The 17,042-nt window shown below is 38.3% G+C and overlaps 1 protein-coding gene across 1 annotated transcript in view; it reads right to left on the minus strand.

The window, feature by feature from the left end:
* The window catches only part of MND1 (meiotic nuclear divisions 1), a 42,633-nt gene that overhangs the window by 6,273 nt on the left and 19,318 nt on the right, over window positions 1-17,042 (minus strand). Inside the window, exons 5-6 of the mRNA XM_075149472.1 lie at window positions 14,243-14,317; window positions 12,283-12,397 (exon numbers count right to left, since the gene is read on the minus strand). Of these exons, the coding sequence (XP_075005573.1) occupies window positions 12,283-12,397; window positions 14,243-14,317 (190 nt within the window). The remainder of the gene's footprint in view (window positions 1-12,282; window positions 12,398-14,242; window positions 14,318-17,042) is intronic.

Below are 17,042 nucleotides of genomic sequence, written 5' to 3' on the forward strand. Positions count from 1 at the left end.
TTAATGCAGGCAAGTGACATTTTACCAGCAACCCGCAGGGATTCAGGAGCAGACTAGAAGGCAGAGCTGACAAAAGGCATGTGGACAGCTGTAGGAGGTGCAGTAAGAGGCCTTCTAAAGCAAACGGACAGCACCTGGTCAGGAGTGAAGGCCAGCAGCACAAAAACGTTAACACAGCAATGTTTCTGAACAAATCTGAACTGGCAATATATATATACCTTAGCATGGTCAGGCCACGTTGTTTCTGACCTGACTCAGGAAGCCCTATGGTCATTCTCAGCGTACTGCAGAACTACAGCCTCCTCTTTCCTTTCCTCCTTCCCCCCGATTCGCCCACTTTTTTCCTGGAAGGGGTGGTGGTGAATGGCCAAAAACTGTTGAAGTCTCAAATATTTCCACAGGAGGGGAAGACCACTACATGCCTCATCAACACAATATATATGCTCCAGGAGACTAAGTTAGTCTTTCTATCAGACTTCGGACACTTCCATGGGTGAAAAACAATTGCGATAGAACAACCACCACCATTTCCTCACAAACATTTTCCAAACCTACTTTCAGGTTCTTTCAAAAAGCTCTTTTAAGTCCTGCACATATCATTAAGGGAATACTAAGGAAGCAGTCACCGAATAGTATTCAAAATCGGACTGAAAAGGTAACATATGCCAGCTCCAACAGCTATACTAAAAATATCTCAACAGCCAGAACCAGCTCACAACCACCTATAGACTTGGAAATGAACAAAGAGCTGTAGCTTTCTTTCCTCTCCTAGCTTCTACTCTGGCATTTTCAAGATAACTTTAAGGATTATTGTAAATAATGTTTTTATGTGTAAACAAAATTTTCACGTCCAGGAACCTCTATTTCTACAGAATAACAAAAGCTAGTTATATTTATAAAACTAGCTCAGTTTGGTGCCAGTTTGGGCCTACCACAACTAATGCCACAAGAAAATTGTATGGATTTCCTCACTTAAAAGACGCATGACTGCAGAGGGAACTAGCACCTTTTCCAGGAGACAGTCATCCATCAACCTGTGGGACTGATAGATACAGGCAAGGTACAACTGCAGTCTTCAGCATGTGTGTGAGGGAGTAATTTTACAGTGTGAATCGCAATTCTTCTGCATGAAATGCAGAGAACAGCTGCAACTGTTCTCACGGGCCAGTGAGGATTATTAGCCCAAAGATTCCCAATCTCTCTTATGAAACTGGTCAGGGTAAATTAATTGCATTAGGTGGATTTGAATTCCAGTAATAATTCTGCATCCACTTAGACTGAATTTAAATATGAAAAATGGTAACTACCATAAGAACCGCATGCAAATTTGAGTTCCGATGACTCTGATTATCCATTGCCTTCTGCAGAGTTATCCATTCTCCTGCTCACAGGCTGCCCTCACTTTCCAGAAACCTTGTTTACCTTGCTATCATCACACTGTGACAGATTTGTGTTTCCCTACCTCTCTTGGAGAAGCATCATTATAATATCCTGTGATGCACAATTTCCAAAATCTTTCCCATTAATGAAAACATCTTATGCAAATAAAGAGCCTGTCTCTAAAGGCTAGGGTAGAAGGTGAATATAGAAATTCTACATCTGTCATCCACAGAGAGTACAAAAGCTAACTGCCTAGTAACTCCTACTGACATGTCCATCCACAAACTGACACCAGAGACCGTGATCAAGAGGCTGTAGCTTGCTGTTGGAGACTGTTCATGGCAGTGATGTGATCAAGTGGCTTCTTTAAAGTCCATATTTGAGTATCCTTGAGACTAAGTAGTTTACAACATTGTCAACACGGTAACTCACAATATTGCAAGAACAGCTTTAGAAGAATGTTTTGTCAGCAAGTATTAGGCACAGATACCTCTACACTATATGCAATCTTTACCTTCCCCATGCTTCCCCAAGAGGTATTTCCTCTTAAAGCAGAATAAAGGGCTCTTGTGTAGAAGACTCATAACACATCAGAATTCTGTCAACTCCTTTGAATCCAAAATAACACATCATTCTTCCCCCATACTCCACTATCCCACATAACACTTATCCCCATATTAATCAAGCCACAATGCTTCATAATTCATGACTAAATTCAAATCAATGCATAGATAGGATTTCTCATTTAAATGACATCACAAATTCAACAGAACTATTTATACTGACATATTACTAAATAATAAAAAGGAGTATCTCTTTTTGCATTTAGATTCTGAATAGTTTCAGAACTACAAGAAAAAGTGTTGACAATTATGAATCCTACCTACTGATCTACAACTATTTTGAAAAGCACAGAACATAAGGTAATAAGCCATTTGTGATAGAAAAATACTCAAGAAATTTTGATATATGAGTGGATTAGATTAGCATTTCTGTTGCAACAGCTCTGTGTGTGTGTGTGTGTGTGTGTATATTTATATGTGCTTGAAAATAAACCTGAGCAAATACATAACATAGTGCCAGTCTTGTCTATATGGTGAGACATGGCAGTGCATAGTAAAGCTACTAATAAGCTGATCCACATCTCTGGGAATATGCTTTTAAGGGGTCTGCCATATTTATTAGTGTGTTTGAAGAAAGTGTCAAGTCCCATCAGCAAAAGGTCCCTCTGTCCCATACGAAAAGGTCACACTGTCAAATTTCATCAGTATGTGCACAGTGTCTCTTTGAAAAACGTCCAACAGAATTTGTCAGAATTGCTACCAAAAGACTCCTCTATGCAAAATACATGCTCTTGCACTTAAGTTTACTGCATTCATGTACCCACAGAAAAAGACCATTTACCTTTCAAGTATTCTACCTGAAAGCCCACGCTGAAATCTTAGCTGCATAACTAAAATACATCTATTCTTATCCAAATAACCGAGGGAAGCTATGTGTTTACAGAAGGGAAGCAAACATACCAGCTTCCTGATTCAGGGCTCCCTAACAACACTTTGTTTTTCTTTCAGTGGACAACTCCTCCCTCCCCACTTCATTTACTGGTAAAAGCTCTGTACTCCATACCCACAGCAAACTGCTGCTGAACTGCATTTCGCAAGGAGGCCCATCCCAGAGCACTATGGGTTTTGTCCTGTTCGGGATGTCACTCTGCTGCACACCTCCTGTGGCACAGAAGTTGCAGATGTCTGGAAGGCATCGTAGGAGGTCCTCCGGTCTGTACCCATGACTCAATGCATGTCCAACCTTACCTATGCCATTTCTTTTTTTTTTGCAGCATGTTTGCAGCATGTTTTTAACGTCTCCAGCGTTAGAGCTTTTACAACTTTCCCAGGCAATCTAGTTCTGCATTTGGTTATTGTCATCATTAGAATAGTTTTTCATATAACTTTTTTCCCCCCTACCATTTAAGGCTATTACTTACTGCTGAGTTGTCCATGAGCCTGAGCAATAGGGTATTCCTTTCCTTTTTTGAAGGAGACATAAATAAGTGAAACCCACCAGGAGCAATCTTCTTTTGAGCCCTATTTTTGTAAAATTTTTTCTCCTAGAATGTGGTTACTCGATGTCTGGTCTTTTGTCCTACTCTGAATTCTCCCTATACCTCTCATGTAGGATATCCAACACTGACACAGTGTTACAGCTGAAGCCTCACTAATGCCAACTTGAGTAGAAAGATGTTTCATGCACCTCATTGCTGGCTATACTTCTGTTTCTATATCTTAGTACGGCGATTTCACTTTTCGTAACAAGCATACTATAATCCTGACATCTTATTCAAACCCTCTCCCCTTAACTATCTGTTCCAGATCATTTACGTAACACAATATCCTTGAATGCATATACGTCCTTGCACTTGCCACTACTGAATTTTATTCAGTGTTTTTTTAGACTATCTTTGCAATTTGTCATGCTCATTTGGAAATCTCACCTTGTCCTTTGTCCATGAAGTCTCTTCTAGTTTTGTCATCTGCAAATGTAAAAGCATTATCTTCTATTCTATTATCCCGCTCATTAATATAAATACTGAGCAGATGCACAGACACGACAGACTCTATTAGATCTTCATCGATTCTACCTCCCTTTCTGATACTGAATTACTAATGAATACACCTTGAGTATGATTATAAAGTAGTTTCATCAAGATTGTGTTTCCCTAGTTTTCCTAGTGTTATGCAAAACTGAGTCAAAACAGCAAAGACAAACTTCTCCCAACCTACAAAGGTCTCTTACAGTGCCAAAGACAAAACCTTTGTGTTTTCTAGGTGTTTCCAAATTGTTTCTCTGTTCCAGATTTTTTTTTTCTGCTATCCTGTTCTTTCCAGTGAAACCACCTCATAAGATGTTAAAGTGAGGACGGGAGAAAAAACATTGGAAATACTCTCAAATACACTACCAGGGCCACGATTAGTCTTGCACTCACACAGCCTGCCCTGCAAAATGTCTGCAGTTAAATAGGACAGAACACGGTATCTATATTAGGAATATATACTGATAATACATGGTCCTAATCTAGATAAACCCATAACGAAAACATACTCTACCATCCCATAACATATGAGAGATTTCCTGACATATAAGATTGGCAACACATTTTTTTAAACAAGACCAGGGAAGACTACATTTGTCAGTCCTGCAACTTCGCACTGAGGACAACAAGTTAAAAATCCACAATACCTTTCCTGACCTCACTTTGCACATGGAAGTCATGAAAAGACATAAACCAGTATGTTTTAAAAACAATCCCTTTGAACATCACCATAAGTTTATCAAAACAGTCTGAATGAATGGTACCATACGCAACTAACCTAGCAGGTCTAACACTGGGAGAGAGAGGCAAAACTCCACAAAAGCCTTTTTGTTTCTTATATATATGATCTATAGATTACTTCCATTTGATGCTCTCTTCATGGCTTTAAAACATGGCCAAATGGACTGCTGCCGATTCATTTCTAAATTGAGGAGTATAATAAATGTAGTTACAAGTAGCCATTTTCCACATCACAAATTTTATCAAGTGTCTACCATTCCTAAGCAGCTCAACAACTTTTGCCATAAAGATTTACTGGCTCAGACAATAAAATTATTCCCACATATTTCACCCGTCTGCCTCTCACCCTACATATTTTTTCTGCCATTCCAATATAAACAAATAAGAAACAAAATAAACCGAAAGAACAAAAATGAGCCTTGTGAGCTTTCCCATTTAATTTTAAGTAAAGGTAACTTGCCAGAGTAGCCAGTTTATTTAAGGAGGGTGTTACATATGTTAGCTAAAGATTTGATCTTATAACTGCCACTTTTCTGAGTGTCCAAGTAAAACGTCACCATGTAAAACGACAAAAGATAAACTATTTTAAAATTTGTTTGTGGTTTTTTTGTTTGTTTGTTTTCTTAACCAGCTAAAGTGCAGCTTCATTTTAAAGCAAGTTGGCATAAATTGAAGGCATCCAAGAAGAATAATCTTGCTAGAATCTGTTTGAGGTATAAAAACACAGGTATGCATGTGTCTAAACATTTAGGATAGTTTTTCATGGCAAAGTAACCTCTTAGCTGGAGTCCAAACTTTAGGCCAAACACAGAAACAGAGAAATTCTCTGAAACACAGAGAATTACAGCCTTTTGCTGAAAGCCAAATGACCCTTCTGAACTTCAGCTTCTCAGCTGCAGTCAAAAGCCCCACATTTCACTTTAAGCTTTGTGCCTTAGAAATATATGTGCTGATGCATCTTAAGCTGCAGCAGTCTGCCCTGGTGGTCTCTCACTTATTATTCTTCGTGGCTGTTATATTCTCCTTTCTTTCTAAGTGCCAGAAGCTGCTCACTCGTTTACCTACTCCTGTTCCTCTCTCATTCGGTTCTTTCCAAATCCATTTTCTACACAGTTCAACTCATTGCAGCATTCAGGAAGATGCCCTTTGAAAATTTGTCACCTGATGTGCTCCTAGCTGGTCAGAGGATCCCCGGTTGCTCTTCAGGGCAACTACCACAAGATTCTGGGAGACGCACGACAAATCACCACGTGTATGAAAGCCTTCTGAAGAAGGCAGAAAAAGACTTCATCAGACAGACTGGTGGAAAGAGAGATTTCAAAGACCTGAGGAGAGTCCACCACAAGACAAGGATATAAACACCATCAGTTCCTAACTTGAGCTGACAACTCTGACTCACTTGCTGTTATCACTGGTGAACCGCAGCGCAGGAATGAAGGGCCAAGGTGGGAACTCTGACCTACTTTCGTCAGGGAAGGTCTTTAAACCTACCACATTATGGCCGCTGGTAATCACAGCCAGATTCTGCTCTGCAAGTGTTTGCTCTGCTGAAGGACCAGCAAGCGTTTTCAATAACTGAACTGCAAACAAGCCTCCCTTGATTTTCAAGAGAAAAAGACAATTGGAAGGGATGAAGCTAAAGGAGCAGAAATACTACTTAAACTTGCAATTCCTTCTCACTTGCTATGATTACCGAAGGAGCTTGGAGCATTAGTGATCAGGTATACATTTGTAATTCCACTCATGATCACTTTTCAACTTTACTTAACACTTAAAATTTATGTTTACTGTTACTACATGTAACTATGATTACATACAAGTACATTTATAATTTTTTAGAAAGGATTAGGAATAAAGTTACGTTTAGTTTTGGTAAAGCACTGAGCTTTGTCTTTTAATGTAGCTTTTGAACAGGTAATTTAACTTGCCAACCTTCCAACCGAACGACAAGCCATTCAAAGAACAGTATAGGGAGCGGGGGAAGCGTAACAAAAAAAAAATCCTAGCTTGATGCGAGTAAATGTGTTCTTTCATTACTGGTACACATCGACGTGTGGGCTTTGTGGTTTTGTTTTTATCAGATAGCCCACAAGTTATGTGCATGAACATACATTGTCTATTTCCTGTCATTCCTCATCCAGATCTTCAGGAGATGAATATATTAAATATACAATTCTCTGAAAGATGACACTAAGTAAAAACAAAGGGGTGCCTGCTTTTAATTCTATTATTTTTCTATGTACTTCTAAGCAAGTGTCTGGTTCACTCCAAAGAAAGCTTATTTTAACCCTCTAAGGCTAACGTAAGTGTGGGCGGAGACACCAGTCTAACGTCAACAGAATGACTAATTTCTAATCGCAGACTCTTTGTTAATGGTATTGATGCATAAACCATAAAAAGCACAGCTTGTCTCTCAGATGCCAGGTGCGTATTTCATGGTCAGTAGCTAGAAAACATCCTCCTAATTGCAATCTGAACATACTGGATCTAGAGGTGATTAAAAAAACCACTCTCTATAGGCTTGATCTGGACCCTATTGATCTTGGTGGCACCTAGACCGGGCTTAAAATTATTTGTAGACATTCACTTTTCCAAGTGAATCATTACATTTATGAAAATAGCTACTTAATAGTTCATTAACTGAATGCACTGACAATGCTCTTTAGTTTAAATAACCTTTCTGATAGGTTTTCTGAACAATAGTCTTTGCCACAAAAAATAAAAGAAACCCCATTAAGCCACTTGGTAAATTATCAGTGTTTTGACGAATTTTGAGTAAAACTTATGCAACTCATTTTAAAGCCTCTCCATTAGCCAGGATAGTCTAATCTTCGTTTCATTTCTTCACTATTGTTCCTTCTCTGGGAACAGGGACTACTCCCAGTATTAGTAAGAAACCCCAAAAAGAATCTAGCACTTGGTACTAAGTTTTTGTCACATTAACTACATCTGTATGCATAACACATTTTCAAATTGATTTGAACCTAACAGAACATAATAGCTGGGTGTATCAACAAAAAAAATCCAAAACAAAAAAAAACACCAAAAGCCAAACTATGCACCCCACAAAATCCAGCAGCTAAATCAACATTACCTTTTCGGCATTCAGCCTCAAGATACTAAGATGAATGAAGAAACTGGTAAACCCAGAACTATTTTCTCATACCCCAATATAATTCCTCACAACAGTTTGTCAAGCTGAAATTTTCAGTGTTTAGACACATCAGAATTAGAAATTTTTGAAGCACCTATAATGAAAAAAGACACTTTGAAGTACATACACTACATATAGCATGACATTTTCATGGTATTCAGTAAAGTCTGGATGTTTTCCCAAAATTTATTTTCACACAGCCATGTAAGTATTAGTTTTAGAAAATAGTCTAATCCTGATCTGGACTGGCAGTGATGCCTCTGAGATCATACTTCTGGTGATTCAAAAGGATAACTATCTGGATATTTGTGGTTTGAAATCCTGTCCCTTTCAACCACTTACGCCTCTTGCTACAGGGTAAAAATAAACAAAGAGAGCAAAAGTAATAAGGTTGACACCAAAATTGCTATATTACATGTGTTGTATCTGGCAGTTTGCTAATTTTTGAGACTACAGTTTGTCTAGACATGTTCAGATCACCGTTTTGAAGGTAAAAGCCTAAAACATAAAAATTATCAGTAACTGAACATTCTAAAAACATGCTAAATAAAACAGGAATGCTGACAAGCAACATCTAAGACCAGCCCCATAAATATTAGCAATCATACCACATGGAAGACACTTACTTCAGTCAGTATGTAGTTATTTCTGAGATTACCGTCCTGTGCAAAGGCACAAAGCATGGCTACTGTGAAAAAAATAGCTAAGACCCAACAATGTTTTAATACAGTATAAATCAACATTCCTCTAATTACAGTGGAAGAACAAGAAGTTTGAAATTCTAGAAATGTTTATTTTACAGTGAACACTGAAAATGTTAGCTGTTTCCAGTTACAAGCTGGCCAATAACTCAGAACAAAATCCGTATCATTTACACACTTAGGCTGCCAGACAAACCTTTCTATAAAATTAATTGTCAGAAAAATTTTATTAGCTCCCTAACATCTCTCTCTGGCGGGGAGAATGAATTAAACTTATGCAGCAGGTTAATCTTGATGTTACGTGGAGCTTTTTTTGTTGGCCTTATGAAAATCTGGAAAAATTATGAACTATTGAAAGTTTGCATTCTCCATGCCTTTGTCTTCTACCGTAATCTTTAGGGAATCTAGCAGCATCACATGTATCCAACTTGCATACATACACGTTATGGCATACAAGCCTTTCTCCTGGAGGAACAGAGAATCTCTTCTCTACGATGGCTGCTTCCCCACGAGAATATCCTCCAGCCTACAAAAATCTGCCTCAAAGCTGAGAAACAAGGGCTCTGTCCTGCGCCAGCTAAAGCAGGATTAAAAGTTTAACAGAGAAATATAAAATCCCAGCTTTTTTTTTTTTTTTTTTTTTTACTTCCGATGACTGTTGTCAGTTTTACTGCCTTTAATGTTGAGGAAGAATTTATTACTCAATCCTAACTCACACAAGATGGCTTAAACAACATTTCCAAGTGGCAAAGACAAGCTTCAACCACTGAACTGCAATGGTCGTTAGAAGAAATCCATATATTTTGCTGTTCTAGATATATTTTTTACAATACCTACCTGTAAAATGGAATTATCCAAATATATCCACAAGACCAGACTATTACGTAGCTTCCTCTAGTGGTCAGTCCCTAAATCTTGTTTCTTCTGCTATTTACTGTAGTTAATTGTTATACACAAATACTGAAATTCTGCATTCAAATGCTGTAGACTTGGGAAGGCATTAGAGTTTATACTTCAGCTCTCCAATACAAAAGCCAAGGAAATTAAGCCAAAACTTATAGAAAAACATTTGTTACTGATATTAAAAGGACAAGCAGTGAAGTCAGTAAAAAACACAGTTAGTATTTTAGTATTCTGATTTGCCCCCTTGTGAATATGCATTACAGTATATTTAGTTACATGGTCAAACATGACTTTCCCACCACAAGACTCAGGAAGCAAGACAGACGTTCAGCTTTTAGTTGAGTCTTCAGATATTTGCTATGAATCATCAAAACTTTGCTTTGACCCTGGAATTAGCGTGCGTGTTTAATGAGACTCACCGCTGTACAATAGGTTTGTTTCTGCAATACCCCTTTGAGGGAAAGAGCAATTAAAAAGGCATAGCAAAGCATTCACTGAATTTGAAGGCCACTGAAATCAGATGACAATATGATATACCCCTAAAATACCACAACAAAAATCAAGGCTGCTCTATGATATGGGATGGGAAATTAATACAGTGAAATTTTATACTGAGCATCAGAAAGATTTCCTTACAGGTTGAAATCATTAAGGAAGAAGAGGGAAAATCCAAATGTAGAAAGTGACAACTGCCCATTACAAAACATGTTATATTGAACAATCCAAATCTTAAAAAGAGTGCGATTATGTAACATAACAGCCATCTCTGATTTCTGACTCAAAATTAAAATAAGGTAATTTAGAATTAGTAATCTGCTCAGGTGATCTAACTGAAAATAATCACAAGGACTATGTTATCTAAATTGTACAGCTAGTAGAAAATTGTATCACTCGTGCAGTTTGGAAATGCTTTAAAATCTGTCAACCGCTAACTTTGATTATAAGGTTATTCTGTGAAACAGCGGCAGTAACTTTCATGCCTAGCTGAACACCTTCCATTGCCTGAGATTCTGTATTGCCTTCTTACACTAAAAACCGTAACTTCCTGCATCTTGTTTTGCCTTTGCACTTCCCCGCACTCTGGAACGAGAGAAATGCCCCCCAACCTTTTTTTTTTCCTCTTTCCCTTAAAGCTTGTAAAATTCCATTCAGCTTTGACAGAGACATTTATACATTGCCAGCAACAACATGCACTGCCAGTGCAACAATGACTGATGAAACATATAAAGAAGCAGATACTTTTTAATCAAAGGTCAGGGACAAATTATTTTCTAAACACTACTGCATATTCCCCTGGGAATTTACAGGTAGCCCAACAAGGCTAATCTCACCAACTCCCTTAAAAGCTCATCCCTCCGTTGCAGAAGCTTACATGGAGCTTCCACACACTTTAACACCACCACCACCACCAAACAAACAACAAAAAAAAAAAAAAAACCCAAAAAAAAAGAGAAGGGCACAACTGAAGTAACTAACGATTACATTTCTTTCCCTTTCCCTCTTTTCAAGATATTAGTCTCTGCAGTTTGCCCTAGCATTCAAGCTGTGATTTGCCCCCTTGTGCCTAGTATTTAGGAATGTGCTCACTGTGACTGCTGCAAAAGAGAGGCTCCTCAAATCATTCAGTGCAACGCTTACTCTAAGGGTATCTCAGCAGTTAAAATACCTGGCACTACGAATCCTCTGCTGTCGGTATCTGCCTAACCTCATTCATTTTTAGAGCTGGAATCAGCTGGAATGTGTCTGTTACTTGTCCTCAGGAGAGCACGCAGCGAGGGATTTACAGCACAGTAACTAACCTCAGGTCTCGAGTTTGCTTATTCCCTGGCATACCATTACATCTTTGGGGAAAGATAACGCAACTGACAAAAAAATGTCACAGCCCCTCAAAATAAATAATATCTGTCCAATTTTGGAGTGTGCTGCCAACTCTGTTTATGTTCCTGGCTTTCTCTCAGCACATTTCTAAAGCTGTGGACTTTGTTAGAAGAACAAGGAAAGAGAAAGATTCAGTCAGATATCTTTTCAGAAAAAGGTCTGTGTCTGTTCCTCATCACTCTGTAATGGCATTTTGGCATTACAGCAACTGAATATGCAGTGGTGTTTGGGCAGCAACGTAAGAGCCTAATAAATAAAACATGAAAGCCGAAGTAGAGAAAATTCAATAAAATTTCATGCATGCTTTTCATTTTTCATGCTAAGTATCAGAGTATTAAGTACATTTCAGTGCCCAATTCTGTATTAATTTGTATATCATTAGAATTAGCAACTCCAACCAAAACCCAGCATGTCAGAGACAGTACAAACAGTAAGTCAACTATACAACAGTCAGTATAATACCATACTTACATATAAGTGACAATTAAGTGTCTCTAATGAAATGCTTACGTTCTAAATAGACAAGACAATGTAAGTAGAAAGATACCTGTTTTGCCAGCATGGAACTGAAGGTAAATGGGAGCCAGAGACTACTCTTCCTACACACACTCTAGGGTTCAGCACACTTAGAAGTTATAGAATTAATATTGTTCTAGAAAGAATGGTACTGATATTAATTCTAACACATCAGAGTAATTCAATTTTAGGATGGTTTGTTAACTGCTCAGTTGCTGGCAGAGTAAATATCAATAAAAACCCCCTTATATAATACAACAAAACATGAAAAGAAGTGGTCAGTGTACCTGTATTGTATTGCTTACAGCTTTAAAAAGAAAAGCAGCTATTCTTTGGCTTATCTCTGCATACTAGATTTTAAGCTGAAGAAGTGCAGACCTTTTCGTGCAGAACTTCACTTTAAAAAATATACAACTTACGCATTTCTTCAACAACGTCTGGATCACATTCTCTGTATTTGTCTATTTCTGCCTTTAGCTTCTCTTTCTTCTGCCGAAGGGCAGCAAGTTCCTCTATTAGAGCTGCACGTTCCGCCTGAGGATTCAGAGTATGTTGGGAGATATAAAAAAATACAAAACCAAAAATCAGTAATTATTGCACAGAATATTTTTCAAAAAATGAAAAGATGTAAATTTAAAAGCTGTTTTCCCTACTGCTTTCTGTCAATGAATCACTTGAGCATTTTATGCACACACAAAACTCCCAGTGACCCTAAATGATATTGAGTACAAACTGGAAGGAAAAAAAATTAAGGCCAAAATGGATAAAGAAAAGAACAATTTTCTACAACCTTTCAACTCGACGTGGTTTGACAAACTCCCAACAGAACTCTTAACTGTTGGGCTTAAAGGTTAAGTGATACTTAGGAGTGCTAGTCTTGTAATTAAGGACAGCGTTACAGACAAACCTACCATTCACACTTCCACATATCGGGATGCTGTGTATGAACACCCGCTGAATTTATTTTTCTTCTTCTTTTTTCCACATCATTTAAGAGCAGTGGTTTCAAAAATAAAATCAGATATTTATGACATGGTAGTCTTTGCTGGGAGAGTATACAATATCAACCTCAAATATTCTATCGATCAATAAGAATCTGCAGACACTGACTCAACACGAGCTCTCCCATAGCCAACTCAGCACATACTTCTAATCCAGTCTGTAGTTACAGCCAAACACTATCAGCACTGGCTGATACTCAAAGAACTCATGCTAGGGCCCTGGGTAGCCTAAAAAAGCCAGAGAGCATGAGTTTGTAAGCCATCAGGTTTTTAGCCAATGGCAATCTCCACGGCAGCCCAGCAGTCTGAGGTGGTTTTTTTTTGTTGATGTTGTTTTTCAAACTTCCGTATTCCCAGTGCTTTTGCCAACAGTCTGGATTCAGCATGTTCTGAAAATGCAGATTGGAAATCAAAAGCTTCCAGATGCTGGGGTATGGAGGCCAGCCGCTCAGAGACCTACATCGTGATCTAGATTTCTGGGGACTTCTTCCTGATGTATAATCCAGGACTAAAATGTTGGAAGCATCAGCCAGAACAGTATTTCCAGGACCAATACCTTCTTGTGACTAGGGCAGGCCACATGGTGGAGAAGCCCAAGTCTCGAAGAGTCCATTTGGAAACCTGACAAGCACAACTGTGTGAGAAACCCACCTGTGATTCCCTGATTACGGTCAAACCCAGAGCATTTCTATAAAACATTTTGGATTATAAGATTTGGCACTTTCCCACAAAATTCAATTCCACCTGAAAGCTTCTGGCCGTCCCTGTTTATGCATTTATTTATTAGAGGTTTAAACCACTTTAGACTGAGCATCTGAAAACAAATCAGCAACTTAGACTACCGTATGAAGTATTTCTAACTAATATGCTATTTCATACGTGTGGCAAATATGAAGCCTAAATATTATTTTGCCATGTTAACAGCTTCAGCATGCAAAGAGCACCGAGCTTACATGGCTGCTCAGAATAGTAATTTAGAAATTTAGATTATAAATAAGATAAAAAAAAAAATACGACCCCCAACACCTAAGTTTGCAGTTACTAGATTTGGCAGTTCAGCAACCATTGCCAACTTTCGTACTTACCTCCGGGTAGTTCAAGTTTTAAGATATCTTTGAATCTGAAAAACCCTGGAAAATTACCAGACCTCAGGCAGTCACACATTTTCTCAGCCTTGGAGCAGCCAGTTGTCAATATTTACTCATTAGTGCATGACCAACTAAGGAATAATCTAATATCTGATTTTTTTCTGTCCTTTTCTCATCTCCAGTATTTAGAATTCTTAATGGATTTCCGACAACTACATTAATATTTACAAACCGTGCATACTTGTAGCCCTATTTTCCGGTAGGAATGCCTCCCCCACAAAGCAACTTACAGTATCTTCACGTCCAATTTTTGATTTCTCAATGCTTTTTTGCAAAGCCTCTTTTTTCTGACTGCTTTCAGCAAACTGATAAAGGAAACAAAGGACAAAATCAACTTATTTCAGTAACATATATTAAACATACTTATAAAATGTGTATACATAGGAATACACTTAAATAAACAGGTGGATATACACTTTTAAGTATACAAATTTATATATATTTACAACTTGTGCAAATAAATACAAAAGCACCCAAATATAAGTCTGAGGCTCTGAACCACAGAAAAGAATTACAGGAAGCAACTTAAAGTCTAAGAAATTTTCACTCCCGTGGCACATAATCTTGTTATGTACTGCATGTTCAGCATGGGACCAAAATCCTATTTCATACCATAATCTGGCATCTCTATGCAAAGGACTCCATGACATGCAGGCTTTGGATAGATGATTTCCTTTGGTCCTTTTCCAGCTCTCCTTATTCAATGGAAGCAATGACAAAAGCGGTAGCAGATCCACCTGCTCAGCTGCTGATACCAGTCTTCCCAAAGTCTGGTATGCCATTGGCACGGCCCCAATCCCTTTTGCATACTGGTGAATAGAAGCCTTTATAGCTCAAAGGCGTGTAAAGCCATGGCCCCTTTTTTGGGTGCTGCACTCACACTGCTAGACTTCAGTGTTCTCTTCCTTCAGGCCTGAGGCAGAGGAATCTCACAGAAGTCGCATCTCACAGGACTGGTGTGAATACTCCCTCCATTCTCCTGTTACTCCAGGAGGAATCATTCATAAAGAGAGATCTCTCTCCATTAACCTGCCACCCATCTTAAATCAGGCCCTTCCAGTTTAGTTGGAAGTTTACCAGAGACACTTTGGAAACTCTTAAGCTGAGCAGGATGCATGACTTGCCCCTCGGGGACATAATACTCAGCATTAGCCAAAGCACCTTGAAATATTAAATGAGATGAATGAGAATGCAAAAAAAATTGTAATAAAACGTAGTTTGGAAACTAGCTATTGCATTTGAAACCAACACAAAAGAAAAAAGAAAAAAAAGAAAGAAGAAACAATAGTATTCTTTCTAAGTATTCACTCTTTGGTTTAGCTTTAAGATGTTCTGAGCACCAGTCCGGTAGAAAACCAGTACATCAGACTAATCATGAAGACGACGAAGGTGCCCAGAGGTCAGAGCCCAGGTTTCATTCTGCCTTCCCCCAAAAACCCTTACATGAAGCCTCCACTTCTACATTTCCTTTCTCACTGAGGATCCCACTGAGAGGAAAAGCATTCCTAGCCATTTCTTGCAATCCCTAGCCTTGATAATTTAACCATATCATTTATATTTTTGTGCAACTGAAACACCAAGACCACATTCATACAATGCAAACAGAACTGTTTTGGAGCTATAGTCACGTCTCAATTTCTATTTAAATTCATGTTCAGCCCGTATTTTCAGAAATACATATTAAATGTAAATGCATGATAAATATCAGGCAGGGCTTACTGACAAGTCTTAGAGATCGGCCATAACAGTAAAAAGAAACTCCGTACTGGTCCATGTAGATTAGGATGCAGCTCACTGGGTTTAAGGGTTCCTTTTATAGCTCAATTTTTAAAAATTAAATACTCTTTCTAGATAAGTATGTGTTCATGCATGTGTGGGCATACATACAGTCAAGAAGGTCTCTTTCAAAAAGAATGTTTTAGTTTTTCTTCAATTTATAGAGAAATTACACTAATGGTAAGGCATATATAACTTGGGGGAAAATATGTCGAGCTGTTTACTCATTGCTTTTAGTGCAAGTAACCACAGAGGCAGTGTGGGTTTCAGTATGTGGCTTGAGGCACACCAACATCTTAATTTTGGTGGATACTTAAACAGTACTCTTTCTGGGCTTTCGACAAAATTCTTAAAAAATCAAGTGTGTTAGTCCCCACATTATGCCGTACTAAACAGAAGTATACAGTTCAGAAGAAGATGGGTACTTAGGTGCAGTTTGCAGTTCATGAAGCCCAGGGAGGACAAACACCTGAGCACACATCATTCAGTATCTCTGAACAAAGAATTTTTCTGGAACAAAACTCACAGAGGAAGCAGAGAAGCTAAGGAGCTTATCCAGGCCCATATACCACAAGTGCAAAGAATAAGCCAACGCTTTCTGCAAGAAAGGCCATAGAGATGTCACTTTCTCTGTTTTTTCATATTCATTAAGCTCTTTAGGAATGTTTCTACATTCTCTAAAATGGAAGCACAGAAGGAGCTCTCAGGGAATTGCAATAAAATCATAAAAGCTGGTTTCCAGCTTGAAAGCATGTTTCCCAGTATGGCATCTTATTATTTTCTTGGCCCTCGATATTCCACAGCATTTAATCATGAAAGAGACAGTAATGACAAACACTGAGAACTACAGAAATTTCTTAGATTCTGACCTACATAACATGCAAGGTTGCCACACCATGAGGTTAGAAGATTAGAAGATCTTCCTCTATCTAAAAGCAGTGATGATTTTTATACAATTTTATTCAAGCTTTTGCTTTCTTCTCTCACAGATTTTAATTTCTTGGCGTTTTTTCTAATTCTCTCTTCACAATCAAGAATTTACAAAATAAAATGAAACCGCAGCTCTTTGTGTATTATTTAGAAGTCCCAGTGGGTATTCCCATGACAACAAATAAAAGATGAGGATAAGGAAAGGAACAGAAGAAGGAGGCGAGATACTGAAAAAAACATTGGACAAGAATGCAAAGGGCGAGGAACAGATGGCCAGGGTCTGTGCAAGGAATCTATGATGATGGGAGAAGCAGGAAGGCTTTG

This window comes from Calonectris borealis, chromosome 4 (genome assembly GCF_964195595.1).
Source record: "Calonectris borealis chromosome 4, bCalBor7.hap1.2, whole genome shotgun sequence".
In the NCBI taxonomy this organism is placed as follows: domain Eukaryota; kingdom Metazoa; phylum Chordata; class Aves; order Procellariiformes; family Procellariidae; genus Calonectris; species Calonectris borealis.